Source organism: Sylvia atricapilla, chromosome 1, assembly GCF_009819655.1.
Source record: "Sylvia atricapilla isolate bSylAtr1 chromosome 1, bSylAtr1.pri, whole genome shotgun sequence".
Lineage (NCBI taxonomy): Eukaryota > Metazoa > Chordata > Aves > Passeriformes > Sylviidae > Sylvia > Sylvia atricapilla.
The window spans coordinates 19,829,212-19,848,871 of NC_089140.1; the positions used below are offsets into that span (position 1 = coordinate 19,829,212).

At 37.7% G+C, this 19,660-nt stretch overlaps 1 protein-coding gene across 8 annotated transcripts in view; it reads right to left on the reverse strand.

Moving 5' to 3' along the window:
- CACNB2 (calcium voltage-gated channel auxiliary subunit beta 2) overlaps positions 1–19,660 on the reverse strand; it is a 240,244-nt gene that overhangs the window by 58,376 nt on the left and 162,208 nt on the right. For all 8 annotated transcript variants that reach the window (XM_066316498.1, XM_066316490.1, XM_066316482.1 and 5 more), the window contains one exon: positions 19,350–19,469. In XM_066316498.1, coding sequence (XP_066172595.1) covers positions 19,350–19,469 — 120 coding nt within the window. The remainder of the gene's footprint in view (positions 1–19,349; positions 19,470–19,660) is intronic.

Consider the following 19,660-nt stretch of genomic DNA (forward strand, 5'->3'; position numbering starts at 1 on the left):
ATAGACATTTGACAGCAGTGACTAAATCTATATGCTATATGGCTTTTCTGTAAGCCTTTTCATACAAATTTTGCAGAAATTTCTGGACAGACAGCACTAAAGCTGCTCACAACTGGAGAGCAAACTCTCAACTAGAGAGAAACTCAAAACTCATTTTCATTTTCTTCGTGATAAATGGAAGCCTCCTTTCCAGCCATTTGTCTCCTTTAAAGATGTATACTAGAATGTTTTCAGAGACACAAAAAGATTTTTTAACTTCAGAAAGAAAAAAAAAAAAAAATGAGGCTCTGTACAGTTTTTGCCACAAAAAATTTTGAAATAGATGCTATCAACCTTCTACATGTCACTAAGCACATTTCACCTGTTGTCACTGTTTCCATTAATTCCCAGAAACCTTGAAATAATGAAGGCAGTAATGCGCTGGAGTATCTAAGTTACTTGCTGAAGTTATTCAGAAAAGATTTGAAATGTAGAATCAGAGGTTCACAGATGGCCACATGCACTAGGAGACTTGTTGTTTCAAAGGTGAAACAACAAGGCACATTCACTTTTCTCTCCTCCCCATCAGTTAATGACTTTATGAAAGCAAGCAAGTAGTGTAGCCAACATGCTTAATTTTTAAGTCTGGGATTGTTTCTTACTCTTTAAGTCCATGGTTTTAAAATTTTATAATTTAGTTACAATACAAACTGCCATTGGGAAAAAAAAAAAAAAAAAAAAAAAGGTTTATACTCTAGTTGTTAAAATGTGAAAGAAGTCTTGAAAATATTTCTCAAACGTTGCCTTAAGGCTCAGAAGCCAGGGAGCACACTTTAAAAATATTATTTTTGGTGTTAATCTTGCTACTTCTTGAGGTCTGCAACTGGGAAAATAGCACTTACTTCTCTGATCTTTCCCCCCCATTTATTTCAATCCCTTCATTGTCACTTCATCACAAGCTGTGCTTCTCAGATCTCCTCAATTTTTGTTTTTTAAATTTCTTTGGGATTTTCTCCTTCCTCTCTCTCAAAGGACTCTCACCCTCTCCTCCCTCCTCCTGCCAACTGTGTGATTATTAACTGAGTAAAACTCTGCCCAGTCCCTCAGTCGTGATGCCTCTCTGGTATCTCTGCAAATTTTCTTTCAAAGGCTCACAGGAAAAAAATGCAAGAAGTGCCAACTGCAAATGAAGGAGCATATCAACAACATTCTGCAGGCCTTGGAGACAAATAAATAAAGGGCCATTGTCTCTTGTTACAGACCACAATATTGTTAAATTAACACCACAGATCTAAGGGTTTTGTGCTTCCTTGCCTGGAGACTTGCTCCTACCAGAAATCATCTAAGCCCCAGTAACTGGCTTTACCTTTTGCTTAGCTCTGCACAACTGTGTTGTGTAACACCTACTGAATATATTTCTGCAACTAATCAGGAATAACAAAAAATATCCGAAATGGACTCTCTGCGTCCCTACAATAAAGGGCCCAAGGGCTAAAAACAACCTGCACAGTGTTCTAAGACTGGCCATTAAACAAGCCAAATTCAGGCACTGTGTAAAAACAGTGTTAGGGGGTCAAAAGAGAACAAAGAACCCTTATCAGCACATGTAAAGCTCATCACACTGAGCAGCAATAGTTGTAATGGAGAATTAAAGCCCAGTGCAAGCCCCAAAGCTTGCTGACGAACAGGTAAGAACAATTCATGATGGATCTTACATGGAAGAGGAAGAAACCAACAGTGATGATGCTGTGGTGACTCCCTGAAGCCTCACCCTAATCACAACAGCTGCCACTGACCTTAGGACCCAGTGGTGCAGAGGTAAAAAAGGAAAATATCAGAAAGTTTGTGGGTTTTAACTATGTGTGAACTATGAAAATTTGAATAATAATAGTTCTTTGATTAAACTAACAACAAATTCCTGGCTTTCCATATAAAGTGCTTGTTTTTGTCCATTCCTTTTATGAGTCAAAACCTGATAATGATTCAACAAAACTTCTCCTATGACTTTAATCTTCCCATATCAAACACATTGGTGTTTATAAGCTAAACGCAGAATTTGGCTCATTTTCCCTACCAATTACAAATGAAAAGCTCAAAGGTTTTTCTCTACTCAAAAATATTTTTGAAAAAACTCAAAAAAAAACCCAAAAAACCCTTAGCTGGATGAATGGACAGCATTTAATCCTGTTCCTTTTCCATATCATTCAAATTTTTGCTTCAAAAATGTCAAAGGAGCAGCCAACCAAATATCTTCAGTATCATCTTCCTCTTATCTTCATTCTACTCTTTCAAAATTCACAAATATGTTAACTTTTTTTAATTACTAAAATTAATAAATAAAAACCAAAGATTTCTGAGGTTGTACTTATGTTTTTCTGTTCTGTAGATAAAAAATTATTTGTAGAAATGTGAGCTAATTATTAAAATTCTACTTATTATACTTTTTAAAGCATACTATAAATGCAAAAATACACCTAATGCACCAGGGACAGACACAATCATTCCTATGGCACTTAAGCTGTACTCTATTTTTTTTTTATAACAATTAAATATGAAATGCTGATTTTTTCCAAGCTGACGTTGCCGCTAACCTTCTCCTTGGCCTCCCTGATTTTCAAATTAAGCAACACCATTAGGCAAAACCTGTAAAAAATTCTGGTTGTGAAGGACTATAAATCATATAAATCAGATTTAGACATTGATTTTTTTCTCTAATTTGCATGCTCATACATCTGGTAAGGAAAAGGATAAGAGGAATCTTTGGGGTTAAATATTGTTTAGTTTTACGCTGCCAAGAGCTGGTTTTAGCCTTTGAAAGTACCAAATGTTCCCAAACAGAAGAATAAAGTTAGAGCCACATCCAGAAATCAAGAGGCAAGTATCATCTCTGTGTCTATCCTTTCCAACTATAATGCTGAGGGCTATAAATTCAGAGTCCCTCCAAAATTGATGTCTGCAAAGTCTGTACCACAGAACAGTGAATAACCTTTTCAGGGCGCTCCTGATCTGCAACCTGGTGCCAACCACCATGTGAGCCTGCAGAACATATCTGGTGGTTAGAGTGAAGGAAAGCAATACCTCTGGAAAGTCAGAGGTCCAAGCCATAAATAGGGCATGAAAACATGAAGCATTTCTCACTGTTACTCAGTAATCTTGAAAGGATATCTATAAAAAAATGCTCCATGCATGAACAGTTGTTCCATTAGATTTGCAACTATTGCACCTTCTTTTCTATGGAAAGCCTGCCAGTGTTCCTCTGTCTTAAACAAACATAAGGAAAGGAAGCTCAGCAAGGAAAACTGTGAGGAAAGCACATGCAAAAGAGATGAATGTGATGGCATTATTTGTAATGGTAAATCACACTTTTAATATTAGAAGTGTCAACTTGCCTGTGGTTTTCCATCAGACAAATAGGACAGAGTAATTAAAAATGTATCAACTACAGAGATGTCCTATTCTATTTGATAGATGCTTAATGGATTAGACTACAGCATTTCCCAGCAGTGCACATACCTCACAGCCTGTGTAATCACAACACACAAACTGGACAGGAAGAAAAGTTTCAACATTTCAACATTAAGGAAGCCAACAAACAAAGAAACATGAAACCAACCAGCAACAGCAATACTACTCTCATTCTGTGGACTCGTGATTACTTTCTAGGAGAGGAAAAATGTCTGACACATTATAAGATTATTTAAAAAGCCAACTAACTGCCAAAAAACCTCAAAATAACCAATACACTAAAAAGGAAATCGAAGGGATTAAATGCTCTATTCCTGATGGGAACACAAAAAAATAAGCCAGCAAAGAACTGTAAGGAAATCATACAAGTGAGCATTTGGAAAGAATTCCTACATTTAACAATCCTTATTCTCACTGCTGGTAAAAAGAAGAAAGTTCCTGCTGTCTCTCATGGCAGTTTAATTCTAGCATTGAGAATTTTACACAACTAGTTAATTTCCTAGCAAAGACATGAATTAAGACAGTTGAGAAAGACACCAGGAACTAGATTAGACAATGAAGGATAGATGATGTGTGCTGTCTACACAGTTGGTTTTATTTCCACAGCTGAGGAGCCAACTACTGGTGATGAAGGAATCTGGTGATGGAGCTTTCCAGATTTCCATGAATGACACTTTCTTACTGTGATGCTGGTGCCTCATCTTCCCACATGACAGGCAGCACCTCCCAGCCCCTCCTCATCCCCTGCACCACTATCTGCCTACAGAGATGATCCAGCCAAGCAGGAAGGAAAGGGGCATGCTTTCCAGGGACTGGACACCTCATCATCATGACTAACAAGGGAAAACTGAGGAAAAGGGGAAAGGAAAGAATTAGAAATCTGAAGAGAGTAAGATGCCAGGTAAAATATAGAGAGAGACTGAGAAAATGAGGGTAAAACCAGCAACAAACAGAGCTGTTGTACTTGTCCCACAAGGTGTTGATTTGGATGCAATTCTCTGTCCTAATGAAATCTAGACAAACCTTGCATTTCAGGAAATTAGGACTGGTCAATTTACATCTAAATATAAAGTAGATATGCACCCTGTAAAGTACCTTTTTGAGAAATAAAGATGTGAGATGAATGGCCCTGGACCAGATGTTATGTACTCATTACTTATGAAGCAAAGCAGAAGTCTTTAACAATGTACTCTCAAGGGTATTTTAATAATGAAATTGAGTCCTGATTCAGAATGACCTTCAGACATGGCTTTATGCATATTTTCAATTCCTTTCAGCCAACATTCTCACTATGCAATCACATAATGGCTATTCCAGCAAGAAAGCTGGATCACAGCATTCATCAACAGTAAACTGTTAATTTTTACATCATTAACTGATTAGTGTAGTCCAACGAATAACAAAAATAACTGTAAATGAATTCTTCTTAGAAACATGTTTAAATACAGTATATTTGGAATACTGGAATATGTTCCTTTTTAAAATATAAACTTTATTTAGTTAAAGACTCATGTCTTTCTTCAAGTAACTGGGATAAAAGCACTTAGCTTCATGGACTACATTTTGACTTAAAGTTGAAGGAATTTCTTTCATTATTTAACATGCAGAAATTCACTGCAGCCTACTTACAAACAAACAGACTTCTTTCACAGTCAGTGCAGGCTCATTTCTTTACCTGTATCTCCCATTTGCATACATACATTATACATGTAATAAGTGCCTGCCTTGATAGACATTCTAAACTGATCAGAGTAATTAAAAAAAATTTAAAGCCTATCTGCTAACTTCTACTTTAACTAGACTAAAAATAATGACTAAGCCAAGACTTGCATACAGAATGTGCATTTCAATTTAAAGACTCAACACAATAAACAAAATGTTACTCAAAACTGGATTTCTGCATATGCAGTATACCTGCTTTCAGCTTAAGAGGAAGTAGGAAAAATTTAGGGTCCATTTAATATATAACACTTTTATTTTTCTTTTAAGTTCTAGAATGACATTAAAATATACTTATGTAATTTGACCCTGAGAGGAATTAATAATTTAAATGTGGTGTATGTGTTACTAAACAGATCTATTGGATCTTTTTTGCAATGAAGCTGATCAGTAAATTTACCCCTTAATGGGGCTGAAACCAGGTCTGAAAATCAGACACCAGGAGCAAGACAGAGCCGTTATGGCTCTCAGCACCATTCACTTTCCATGCCAGCTTGAGCTGGCTTTTAGCAAGGATGTGAAATGTTTGAGCTACTGGTCAGGGAGTGGAAGCAATTTAAATGTTTTCTACCTCTAAAAGCAGACTGGAGGAGAATCTGGTGTTAAAGCTTCTGTTGGCCATTCCAGAGGGGACATACTGAGAAAGTGTGTGCTGGGATTCAGAAGTGAACAAAAGGATCAGAAGAAGAATCAAAAGGATTCTGCATCTGCAGAATATTTAAAGAAGATTTAAGAGATTTTATTCTCTCTGCTCTCTTCTGAATAACTGAAATAACTCTCTGCAAGTAGAGTACCTCAGACAATGAGCCATGAAGCACAAGCAGTGGTTTACTATGATGCTTTTAACTATGTTTTCTGTAACATCACTGACCACCACAGCCAGCAGTTCCTTACCTATGATAGTGGTGGAAGCATTATAGCAGAGATTTTTACTGCTATAATAGTGTTTAGCACCCATCACTTGGCCTTTTACAGCTAATTAGAGAAGCCTTACTCTCCACGCATGAAATTTCTTTGGGTGTTATTCAACTGACTGCTAAATTTGACAGTGTTATGCAAGAACATGTGCGTCCCCCACCTCTGCGAAAGGTTTCTCTCACATGCATACTAGATTCTGATTTCACACAGGGCTCAACATTTGCTAAAGCTGTTTCTGTCCTCAGAGTAGCTAAAGCAGCACACAGCAGCTACTCAACATTTGCTAAAAGAAATAATACACTTAATTTGCAGTCTTCAACAATTGATCTTCCTTTTACTGTATCAAAGACCTCGTACTTTACTAAAAATCTCAAACTTTATATATAAAATGTGAAGAATCAAAGTCACAAAAAATATTGAATGCATTGAAAAAGCTATTAGAAAATAAGGAGTTCTATTTAAGCAAAAATCTACAATAATGAAAAGTAAAAAATACTTCTTTAATATTTTGAATTCGAAAAAACTCTACAAAAACCATATTTTGACTCTCTGAAAATCAATACGTTTGACCAGATTGATCAATTAAATTTATATTTCTTGAACAATATAAATGTGTGCTCTTAGATCCTTATTTGCTGCTTAATTTAAAACTTAAATTCAAACGTTCTGAACTGTCCCAAAATATTATATTATCATCTATTTCCATTTAGAGCTCTTTCACTGAAAAAAGCGTGTCACCAGATTTCACTGATTTGATAAAACCTTCTTCCACTTTTATCACCATCTAAACTTTGAGGTTGGCTCTGTAAGAAACACTGAAAAAACCAACCCGGCGCAAAAGAAAGTAACTTAATTCCTTGATATAAATCAAGAAGAATGTTATTCAACCTGGGTCTCCCATATATCTGTCAAATGCTTAGAAATTTCTTAGCCCTGATTCAGAAGAGGAATAAGGAACATGAATTTTTTTCCAGCTGTATTAATGCCACATAAACCTTTGTGTGTACTTTGTCACTTGATATCTTTTACTTCTACTTAAACTATTCAACACAAAACAAATAGTTTCATCAGGGAAGAAAAATGCTTGTGGGTTTTCACATGGAGGTTCCTGTGTTGCCTGTGGTTTGTAGAAATTCCTGAAAAGAGATGAGCTTATTGATGAAAAACACCGCTGGTTTTTCCTTTTTTTTAAAAAAGAACTAACATAATATTCTTTTATTATGTCTAGAGCTTGATGCTATAAGGATAAACAGAATCTGAACAGACATCATAGCAGTACTGACACTGAATGCTCTGTATGAGCATCTAAACAAACACAAAACAAGTATATGCTTTATGTATCGCTTCAAATAAATGAGTTTAGAACTTGAAGTAATTTTGGTTTGTATACATACCTAAGAAACTTGACAGTGTCAGTTTTGAATCAATTTTTTAATAGTTTTTCAAAAGAAGAAGTGTTTCTGTGTTGACAATTAATAAAATGTATACTACTGATACACATATGATGAATTTTAGTTTCATATAAACATCTGAGAACAAGATACAGTTACAGCCTATTTAGTGGCCTTTCATCTCCCCAGTTTCAGGCTCTCATAAAGGAGTGGGTATGGTTTATTACATGTAGTGTGGGGGGTCTTTCGTGTCAACGGATCACTGTGGTGAGAGCTCTAAGTCAGCATTAAAACACCCAGGGAGACTACAAGAGCAGACATTCATGGTGCCTAGAATTAATGAACACAGCTTCAAGAACCCAGTGTGAAAAAAAATGCAGAAAAAGCTATTACAACTCTCTTTGTAATGACATGAAAGATGTATGCAGGATGGTATCTATGCAATGTGTTCTAGCTGTTGAATTATGGTTGTCTTCATTCCTGTTCTAGTGTGCAAGTCCCGCAGAACAGCAGAGTGCCTATAGCTCATGAATAGAGTGAGATTGCTGCAACATACACTGAAGTTTAAGGAGAAAATGTAGTTTAACTTCTGATTGTTGGAACACAACTATCCACCAGACTGCATTAGACAAAGTTTCTACTAGGTTTGCAAGGGCATTCAGGAAGAAACACTGAAACATAATTTTTAAGACCAAGAAGACCTTGTCCATTCATGACATAATGAAGCAGATAAAGAAGATACACTGCTTTATGACCATTTATGTCTTGCTCATTTTCCTGGAATTAAGCAGCAAGTGCGTAGCCACATCCCTGTTCGCATCACACAGCTTCTGAAGGAAAGTCCTTGAGAGTAATCAATTCACTGTCAACTGGCAAACAAACACCCAACAAACGGCATGTGCCGCTGTGTCAGAAACTATGATCAGCAGGAGGTTAAGAGCAAGATCCCAACTCACACAGGAGAAGGTGCATTTTTCAGCTGAAAAGGGTACACTCACTTTTCCAGCTTTGTGGTTTGGAGCACTTCCCATACCACAGCACACTGCTGCCTACAAGGCTGCACCTTGCACACTGGGCCTAACTAAGCTGGCTTCAAAATAACCCTCCCGAAACAAATGAACTTGGCAGTGCAGAGGGAAACTTCTCAAAACAAATGCTCTGAGCCAAAGCCACTGCCATGAAACTGCACTGCCAGAGAGACACAGCACGGTCAAAGGGTGAAAGAGAAATACTGTCAAGTCTGAGAAACACAAGGTAGAAGTTGAATCTTTCAAACCTGCTCAAGAAAGCCAAATCAAGAACAGCTCCCTACTTTTCCTTCCCACTGGATTTTCTTCAAGCTGAATCACAGAACAAGGCTGTGTGAGTCCATCCACACAGTGTCTATTCCTTTCCAAAATTCCAAATTCATTTCCACTTTTGCCCCTTTATCCTTTCCTAACCTCCCTCATCCTCAGGCCTCCACTGTAGAAGCTCCTGGACTGAGAGGTTCCCTCGGAGATTTTACTCAGCATTGAGCGAAACGCCAAGACAAGCTCTTGCTCTGGAAAGCAAATGGGGTGCATATGAATTACACTGGGATATTTAGCCTGGCAATTTTATGCTGAGTTTAAATCTAGGAGTAAGGAACTTCTTCCTTTCTGAGGAAAAAGCAAGGGTTTCATTAGAGTTCACACGTACACAGCCATGTACATCAGCACAGCTGTGTCTTCCTTCACCTCACCAGAGGAAAGCATCTCCTTTGACACAGGCTGCTGCAGTTATCAAGGTCCCCCAGGTCACTGCCAGCTGAGTGGGGACAGGTACAGAAAACACTCCTCTTTCTCATGTTCCTGTCAGGAAATGTCACATCCCTGTGCCTGCAGAAGGCAGCTGGAAGAGCCCTAGAAGGCAGCTGGATGAGACAGGGTCATGCTCAAGCCCAGCAGATCAGGTCCACTGAACACGCCAGGGCTACTATAAAGGCAGCACAGTTGAGCAATTCCATGGTGGGCCAGTATTATATCTCAATGGGATTAAAATACCAGGAAACACCAGGGCAGAATGCAAGGAAATGTGTGTTTTGTGAGTGAATCACATGCCTCATTGCAAAAAGGGAATAAAAGGGTCGAAGTAATGAGAGAGCTGGGATAAATGTAGTACATTCCCTTATAGCTCCTCTGGGAAGGATATGTTCATCTGTAATCTGACTGCTTCTGAAAGCCAGAAATAGATTTTACTTTCCAATTCCTGCCATTTATTACTGCTGATTATTAAAAGCAATGAGCACAGCTGATTTATAAGACAGCAGGTTCCCAGCACTTCTCGTTTTCACTTCAGTGAGGAAGTATTTCTCTTATGACAGACAGAGGTGATAGGGACACAGAGTAACTTCAGGTGCTTTGTATTCACATGTTTTACCTGAAATACTAGAACTGAAATATTAAAACCCAAAAACTTTTTAAAATTCATTTTTAAGTAATTGGCCAAAGGGATAGAGCCAAAAAAGCAGCAGGCGCATGTCTCCTCTCACTTCAAGAATCTGACATCTCCAGTCAAAATAATCAAAGCAGCTGCAGTTTGATCCTTCATCTTTCCTTTCAAGTTGTTTTTTTCCTTGGCTTTTCTTTCAGTCACTGAAAAAGGATGACTTGCAGTTCAATAAGACAAGTATATTTGCACAACAAAACTCAAACCACAGGGTGCATCCTTGCTTTCCATACCTGTCAAATGCAGATTAGTTCAAAATACTGAAAAAAAATCATCACTGCTTAAACTGGATTCTGTATTCTAGATGTAAACAACAAATCATCTTGAAAATATGCATCTTTTCTGATAAGATTTCCAAAATTAGATTAAAGGGCAATCTCACTAACATCTATTTAACTCACATATTTACGTACCAACAAGCAAGAGGAAGTCTCACTTCTAAGAATAATTGAATGAGCTCTTATTTTAATGTCAGTTACGACAGGCAATCACTTGAATAAACTAAAAATTAATATAACAATTACAGTATGCTAAAATCACCCAAATCTGGCCATGGAGAATATTTAGAACAGTAAAGCTGGAGATAGTTAAAAAATAAAATGGGTGAAACCCTTGAAATCTCTGCAACAGTATTAATCTGAATTTTCTGCACCATTGTACTGGTTGATATTGAATAATTTTTAAAATCACATGTTGTTTGCAGGTCTTGCTAACAATAAAATCAGATTTAAATATCACCCTCTAGCTATTTAGCAAGGAAAAGAAGGCATTTAAAAAAACAAGTCCAAGAAGCAATATTTCAGTGCTTACTATCTCACCTAAAGCTAGAGAATACCATTTGAAACTATATGCTAAGATTTCATATCAGATTTAACAAAAGCATTTGCTTGCTTGCTTACTTGTTATTAGAGTTGAATTTTTTAAATCAAGTAAGTAAAAATAAAACTATATAGTTGTGAAAGTTACAGAACTTAAGCCCATTGGCAACATTTCCATGATATAAATGAAAGGAGAAGGGCAAATGGTTATCTATACTTTCACAAAGGATAAATGTCTGTTTAACCTTTGATGATTTTTGGCAGCCTAAAATGCATCTCAGTATATATATTTTACCTCAGGACTGATTATTTCAGAGTAGAAAATAGAGTGTTTATCATATTTAATTTTGGAATACAACCCAGGTGGTTATGGAATCCTGGAGGAAAATGTCAAAGCAGGATTGGAGGTCAACATACAGAGGGATGTTCAGAGCTTTCTGCAGGGTCCACAGGTGAATGTTAGGGGAAAGTTTTTGCTCTAGGGTATGCACTGGCTCTACACAGAATACAGACAAAAAGATGGCACAAACACATCCAGAAACTAGCCAGAAGACAAGCAGAAAAGCATCAGTGGGACCTCTCTGAATCTTCATTTTTAAGTAATTTCTGTAATAGTCTAGACATTCTTCATAGTTCAAGCTGAATTTTGCACTTAAAATGTTCCTAACATGGGAACACAGAGTATCCTTCTCCCAGGTATTACAGGATTACTTTGAGTTCCTACTTACTTTTTTTAAGTTTTATACAACCAGTGACTAGTTTATGTAACTAATATTAAAATTTCCAAAGGAAACACTTTAAAATTGGCATTTAATGTCAGTCTAATTTTGTATCAAAGCACTCTAATGCTACCTATAGTTAGAAATCATTGGCATCTTGCATGTAATTTTATAAAACAAGTTGCAATTATGATAAAAAGAGATTATTTTTGAAGCTTCCTTCCATTTTTTCTGATTATATATATATATATATATATATATATATATAGCCAAAACTATAGATAATTATAGTCTTTTTCTTCTTTCTTCCTATTTTTTGGGAGGTTGGGTTAGTGAGAAAGAAAGGGATTCAGATCTTTGCCAAGGACTCAAGAACTGTCTGGAGGTTTGTTTTTCACTGCAGATGACAAGTACTTCCCTGCATAATAATGCACATCAGCCAGGTGTCTGCTCCAACAGAAATTAGGTTAGCTCCTGAACTGGTTGGCAAATAGTTCCCTCAGCACAGGAAGCAGAAAGCACAGGGCTTTGTTGTCCAAACAAGTTTTTCTCCAAGGCACTGTGCCACAACGTGTGTCACACAGGAGTGTGAACTGGGGCACCTCTGCAAGGTGAGACACTTGTTGCCTGCATTGAAGTCCTGACTCCAACTAATTCCTGATTCCAAAAACCCCAATACAGTCCACTAATAGCCCTGATCACAGGATAACTTTGTTCTCTGACAAAACCTTTGCATTTTTGCACAAGCTTATACTTTAGTACAACAGTTCTCCCTGCATACAAACCAACCATTTTACAACATGAAATTTTTTTCTACAGCTGTAGAATATAAATGGCCAGTTCAAGTCAGCAGTGACAGTTATGTAATACATGCAGCCATCTAACCAAAGGTATATTCATATACAGACAGGGATGTGGATATGGATATATATAATGCATACATATACATGTATAAGCCCACACAGCTATAACAGTATGTGCATGTCTCTCTTTAAAAAAATCTTTTAAGCTTCTGTTTACAGAGTCACAGGATGTTCAGAGTGGGAAGGGATCCACAAGGATCTTAAGTAAATAGCCCATTATTAGCACCATGTTCTGACCAAATGAACTGATCTCAGGGTCAGAGGTCCAGAATGACAGACAAATATAGTCAAACATCACACACATTGCAGCTGCCTTTAACAATGGCTCATGCCCTGAAATCCTACCTTCCCCTCTACATTTGAATCATTATTCCCTTTTAAGTAGAAAAATCATATGTTAACCATTAAACAACCCATGGCATCTAATAGGTGGAGCAACAGCTGATAAAAATGAAGATCTGGATTGCAGTGTTTGGGGATTACATTACAGTCTTGGATGTTGGAAAAAGTAAATCAAACCCTCTCAACCTCAAGAAAGTTAATGAACTGGGTCATATGTGTCTTAAGTGGAAATTACTTTGTTTAGAGCAACCAGCAGCATCTACCTCTATCCGACATCAGCGAAACTGCTCACCATTGTACCAGCCTGAGCAGCCTGCAAAGACATACCCTAATTCCTCCTTTCCCATGCCACACTCACACCCCACCAGTCACAGAGAACACCCCCAAGACTCTTGTATGAGTCCCGTGACACTCAGCAGCTTCTGCTGACCCCCACATGAGCATTTGGCTCCACACCCAGACCCACCAGTCACCACCCCTGAGCCACAGGGAGGGCTGGCCTGAGCACACTTTATCTGCAGCTTGCTTCAGCAGCCACAGGTGAGCTGCAGGCACAGGAGGGCTCAGGAATCTCTGCTGTGACCGTGCAGTAGCAGCCTGCAGCAGAGGCTGACAGCTCACTGGCTGGGTATGCCAGAGACCTGTGGGACAAGAAGCAGAAAAACATCCAGGTGAGGATGTTTGCACCTGGCTTACAACACCTACTTTAGTTAAAATACTTATTTCACACCACTCTTAATAAAGAAGTTACTTAGTTCTATAAAAGTACCACTGGCACTGCTGTGCTTTATAAAGTAATTTAATCATACAGAACAAAGACATCTCACCAAGGGAGCAGGCTCGTGTGAAAGCAGCAGGTGAAATAGCAGGCAGAAGAACTGTGGTTGTCCTCAGAACCCCAAAATGTCATCTCAGTATTGTGTCCATTCCTTGGAGACAATTTCTCTCTTTCCCTTATCATGTGAAAAAAGCCAGGATACTAAAGTATCTACAGCTAATTATATAAATGTAGGCCGTGTTAATATCCCCGCACTCTTTTTTTTTCTACTGAAACCCAAGAAGCAGCAGAAGAAATGCTACTTAGTAAACATATTTCATCACTCCAATCACGGTATGAATGGGAGATGATAGATGTCCTCTAATTAGAGACAGTACTGTCTCTGGGACATTTGATTCCAGCTTACATGAGATCCCACTAGAAGAAAAATTCCAGCCCCAACAATGCAGCCCAATGGTAAGAAGGGGTAAACTGTTCAGGGAAATAACCCATTTAATAGCAGGCACTAGTGTAGAAAAAGTACCTACACTTCAACTGAAGACAAAATAGATCATGAATACACACAAGAAAAAACTATAGGTCACAGAGAGTATAAAGGAAGCTGGCTTACATCCCAGTAAGAAAAAACAGCAGCAATTAATGAAGAAAATGAAGTAAAATAATATCTGTAACCTGATTTGAGCAGATCCAGTAATGCAGAGCTCACTTGCAGCTAAGCAACAACCAGATTTGCAACTGTAATTTGGGCTCAACAACTCATTCTTTTTCCAGCTAGACCACTGTGTCAGCTCTCACGTGATCCCAGCAACTATGACACACAACATTAGTGATCTAAATAATTACACGCAATAAAAATATTCTAAAACAAAAGGGCAAATGAGAAGAAATCAATGAGAAAAATATTACCACACACAACTGCTAACAGTGCTATAACTTTATGTGCTGCTCAGCGCCATGACTTTCTGGTAATTGAGAGAAAATAGAAAGAATGTCCATGAGGGAACAAGCTGACATAATATAAGGATGCACATCAAGGAGATGGGCACTTCTGGCCTGTCAAAGATGCTACTGCAGCTTCAGTAGACATACCTCAACTAGCTTTGCAGCTGCCTGCTAGCAGCATGGGGTCATTCTGAGGCTGTGAAACCTGTCTGAGAGTGAATAAATACTCAAATAACTAGTCTTGGCACACTGCACTGGATAATTACATCTGACAATCTTTTTCATGCCCTCAGCCTCGCAGAGCTATGTAGGCATTATCCCAGCCTGCTACACATTTCAAAGCTGTGGTCCCCAAACCATGCATGGAGGCAATGCATTACCATTTAAGACATTGCATTATTACTCACAGTCACAAGCCATCACCACTGCTACAGCACACAGCAAAAAAACAAAATGTGACAGCTTATATCATTGCCTCAGACCCAGAAAAGGGACATTTAGTACCAAAATTTCAGTGGTTCACCATTTTAACATAAAAATTCTTTTAATAGCATTTAAAACTAGAACTACATCTATTTCAAAATTTTACAAACTCCTAAAAGGATGCTAGCGGTGGAGCATTAGGTGGAGTGCAAACAAAGCAGAGGAGAATTGAGATTTCCTACCATGAACACAATTACTAACTTCTCAAAGGCCATGATCTGATTTTGACAGTCATTTGAGAAGTTTTAGGACCACAGGATGTTGAAAACAATTCTTAACAGAGAACAAGGAGCTGTCCCTTAGTCCCAAGTGAGAAAGAGAACCTGAATTATTAACTAGCATTTTCAGTACCCAATCTACTAGAAATACTTGAAAAAAATCATTTTCTAAAATGCTGAAAATATTCTATAGATCTTTGTTGAAACTGCTTCTGAAAAAGGAGCTCTAAAGCCATGGAGAGAAGAAAAGCAAAATATAAAAATCGAAAGAGACTGAATAAAGAAGCTACTTTTGCAGAAGAGAAGGTCTACAGAACATCTGACTAGTTATATCTCAGTCAAAAACTAGATTCAAAACATATGAAGTACTTGTAGCAAAATAAATCAATGGAATATTTGAATTGATTTTACCAGCACTGGAGAAGACAAAAAATTCCTAAAGTCCCCTTTTCCATGAACAAACTTTAGCTCTAGTACTGGATAGAAAGTGTTTATTATTACTTGTACGTCTGTTTTCCTTTGCTCTCATCCCTCTCACTTAGTGCAGTATTTTAAGGAATATTTATTTGAATGCTTGCAAGGAACAGACAGAAAAAACACTTTACTTACTGTAATTTATTTTGAATCATCATCCCTCAACAACAAAAAAGGGTTTTTTTGACTGTAGAAATGACAATTTTTAAATTATTAGTGCTAAACACAATGTAATTTTTTTGGCTTGTCAGTGATGAAGATTCATGTTCTTGTGGAAATAAGAAACTCAGCAAAATACCAGCAGAAGCCCTTAGATTTTTGGATACTGTTTGCATGCCCTACCTGGCCACAACATAGGTCCTCTCTCTTTATCCTAGATATAGCACATGATACGGTCTGTGAGGAGAACACTGAGGAGATTCTCAATGCCTTGAATGTTTTTTTCCTACATAAAACCAACCAACCAACAACAACAACAAAATCCCAACTTTTTTGCATTTTTATTGCTAAACTACTCTAATCCAGAACATTTCATCTCATCTTCAAGTTTAACAGCTTCACTCGAGATCTGGTTCCCTCAGGAGTAGGCGCTGGCCTGCAGGTAGCCCCATCAGCTGCCTCCTAATTTTCTGTCCCTGGATGACTCCGAACACGCGCCCGTGGCCCCACCTTCCTTACAGTAAGTCACATGCCAAAGTGAGTCAGCAAAATATGCTTAACCATTTTCCAGAGCAGCAATGCTTGTATTAAATAAAGAAATAAATAAAAGTGGCCAGAATGTGCATTTCCTTACAAGGTTTTTTGCTTTTATTTTCCCTGTTTGGATAGGTACTAGACATACAGTCAGGCTTCATGTCACACAAGCACTTAGATGCTATAAAAAACCAAATTTAAAAATCTTAAAATTGTCCTAACAATTTGGCATTGTGCTCTCTATCACTATATTTTTATCTTCAGTTTAAGGTGTTTTCCATAGCTGTAATAAAGGAAAATGAATGTCATTTAACTGTGTTCATTAACTGCATGACACAGTTCAATAGTTTTTTATCTACCCTTAATTCACTATCATTTTTCCTCCACCGCTGCATTATTCATGTGTGTCACCCTCTTCTAATTCTTGTGACAAATACGTTTGTAATGATTTTATTTAGGATCAACACTTCCTCTCACGATGAGAAAAGGCAAAAGTTAAAGCAGCTCTGTCACTTGGCTGCGCCTGGAAGTCGGTCAGGGCAGAGGCAAGGCAGCCGTGGGGAGGAGGCAGCAAACCTGCAGCCCGTGGCAAGCAGGTCTGGGGGCTGACACAGCCAGGAGGCACCACCAGCAGCCATGGCTTCATTAATTTTACTGTGTTTCAGGGAGGTGAAGGGCTGAACCATCAATAAAGGCAAAAAACCACACCCTGTCATGTTTTACATCTACAGTTAGGCTTAATTTAAACACATTTTTTAGCACTTGTTTCAAACAATAGCACCAATAGTACATAATATTTTATTTAATAGTATTGATTTAAATACTAAACAAGACTAAATATTACACTGTAACAGCCTCTATATAAAATTATTTCCATACATTACATCCTGAAATGCCTTTAAACATTTGACAAGAGAAACAAAAATGCTAATCTAATCCCAGCCTTAATCTATTTTAAAGGAAAAACTATTTAAATAACTAATGTTGTGTTTTCTATGACTGGAATAACCATTGTTACAGCAGGTTGGTTTTGGCAGTGCCTTTACTACTTCGACTGTTCACAAGTTGTCTTACAGTTTCAGACGGTGTCAGACCTAGAGACTATATCTCATGCCAGCTGGAGTGGGAACATTGGTTTTATGTATAGAAATACAGCTTTTAGAAGTCAAGGTCTGCTAGCAGTTTCTCTACAAACTACAATGGCAGCTGTGCTAGAGGTCATGAATATTACATAAGGGCTGTCCATGTATTCAAGCCAGCATCAGTAAGCCAAATTCCCATAGCAACAATCACATAGATTTACTCATTGCTAAGGGATGCCTCAGTTGAGCAGTAAGCACTGCACTGCTACCCTGGTTAGTCTGCAAGATACTAACTAGTATTCCAACTCTTCTTTTAAAGATTGTGCATTTATTGATAAAATCCAAAACTTCACCTGAATTTCAGGGCAGCCCTTATCATCTTTCCTAGGAGCAAAAAACCCCTCAAACCAGCAAAACCCACCCCTGATAAAACTGAAACTCCCAAGTACAGTCAGCAATCTCTGAGATACAAGGCTGAAGCGAAGAAGTGAGCTGCTTCTCTTGAATTTCTGCTACACTGATCCCAGAACAGCAAGATCCAACTTCAAAGAGATGTTCAGCATCTCCTACACTTGGCACATTCCAGCAGCTCATTAAAAAGCTGCTGTAGGAGCTCCTATTAAATATCAGTTAACAATTACATTTTCAAAAAAACATTTTTGGCTTCATTATTCAGGTTTCCTGGCCTGATAAGGATGTCTGCTTGTGCATTATTCTACTGTATTATTTACAGAGCTGGTCTTCGTCACACGATCAGCTACAGAGCTCAGGGATCTGGACTCACAGATTTCTAAAGAGCCCTTGTAAAACAGGTGGCATAAACAGGCCACAGGTAAAGCTGGCAGTGGAGAATTAAATGGAATAGGAGATGGAAAGGAGATTAAGAATTAAAAAAACAAGACAAAATGGAGGAGGGGACTCAGAGAGAAAGTGAGGCAAAAATGTAGATCAGGTAGATCTAAGGGGGGCTTTCAATGGTCTATTTAAATATATTAGAACAAAAACCAGATTTTGGAAAACACTAAAACATTTAAACCCGGCAGGTAGCATACAAAAGAAAAAAAAAGAAAAACTGGAAAGAAGTGGTAAATGAATGATAATAAATGAGCACAGTTTTTACAAGTGCAGTATTATCTAAGGATGCAGCACAGATGAAAGAGAAACAAGCCCATCGCTTTCACTGCTAAAAACCTTCATAGTCCTAAATACATCTCATGGAAAACACATAAACACACAACAAAACCCTAAAGCTCATTTAGTGTTTTCTTACTACATTGTCACTATCTGCCAGGAGTATGGAGAGAGGAGAAATCTGAAGAAGACCTACAGCAAATGACTCATGGGGTCACTTAACACACAAACTGTAAAGAAAGTCAGTGAAGTCTTTTGGAAAAAAACAACCTGGTAACAAATCCTCCCTGTTTACATATGACTTGTAGGGACTGATCCTTTATTCAAGGGAGATAACAGGATGTTTGAGGGCTGATTTTTGACACTGTAAAAGCATTAAGTGCCCTGGCAATCCATGAGCAAACTTTCAGAAACATCTTCAGTAAGAATTCATAGCATTGACCCCTATACACTGAATGCTTATGTTTTATTAAAGCATTTTTAATAAATTGACCCTATACACTGAATGCTTATATTTTATTAAAGCATTTTTATATAAGCATTTTTAATAAAATGCTTATATTTTATTAAAGAAGAAATGCACACATTTAAATAAGAATGTTCTGAAGTCCATCAAGTGCTTGTTACAGAAAACTGAAGCTAAGTGGTTTTTCACGGAGCATACATTTTCAGCGGCTGTCTGGAATGTTTATAAGAGATCTAATCCACATGTTAACACATTAAAAACATTTTATCACTAATGGATGAGATGACAAAGAATCATAGAATGGTTTGGGTTAGAATGGATCTTAAAAAATCATCCAATTTCAACCCCTGCTTTAAAGCTGAGCATTTTATGAGCTTGTAACAGGAAACAACACCTTACCTTTGCTTTTTCCAGCTGTGCCTGGGCCTGTCGCTCTGCCTCTCTCCGCACTGCTTCCCTATCTTCTTCCAGAGATACATCTGAATCAGATGGACGGCTGGTGTAGGAGTCCGCCGAACCCTGGCAAAGAAAAGGAAAAATAATGTCACAAGTTCCTTTGATTTTTTTTTTTTTTTTTTAAGTAGAAGTGGTTATATACCTTGCCTTTCTCTTACTTCTGTATCCCTGAAAAGTGACTAACTGTGCAAAAAGGAAATTTACTTAGTAGAAATTATGTCTAGGTTAACGTTTTCTTCTGGAAACTTTCAAAA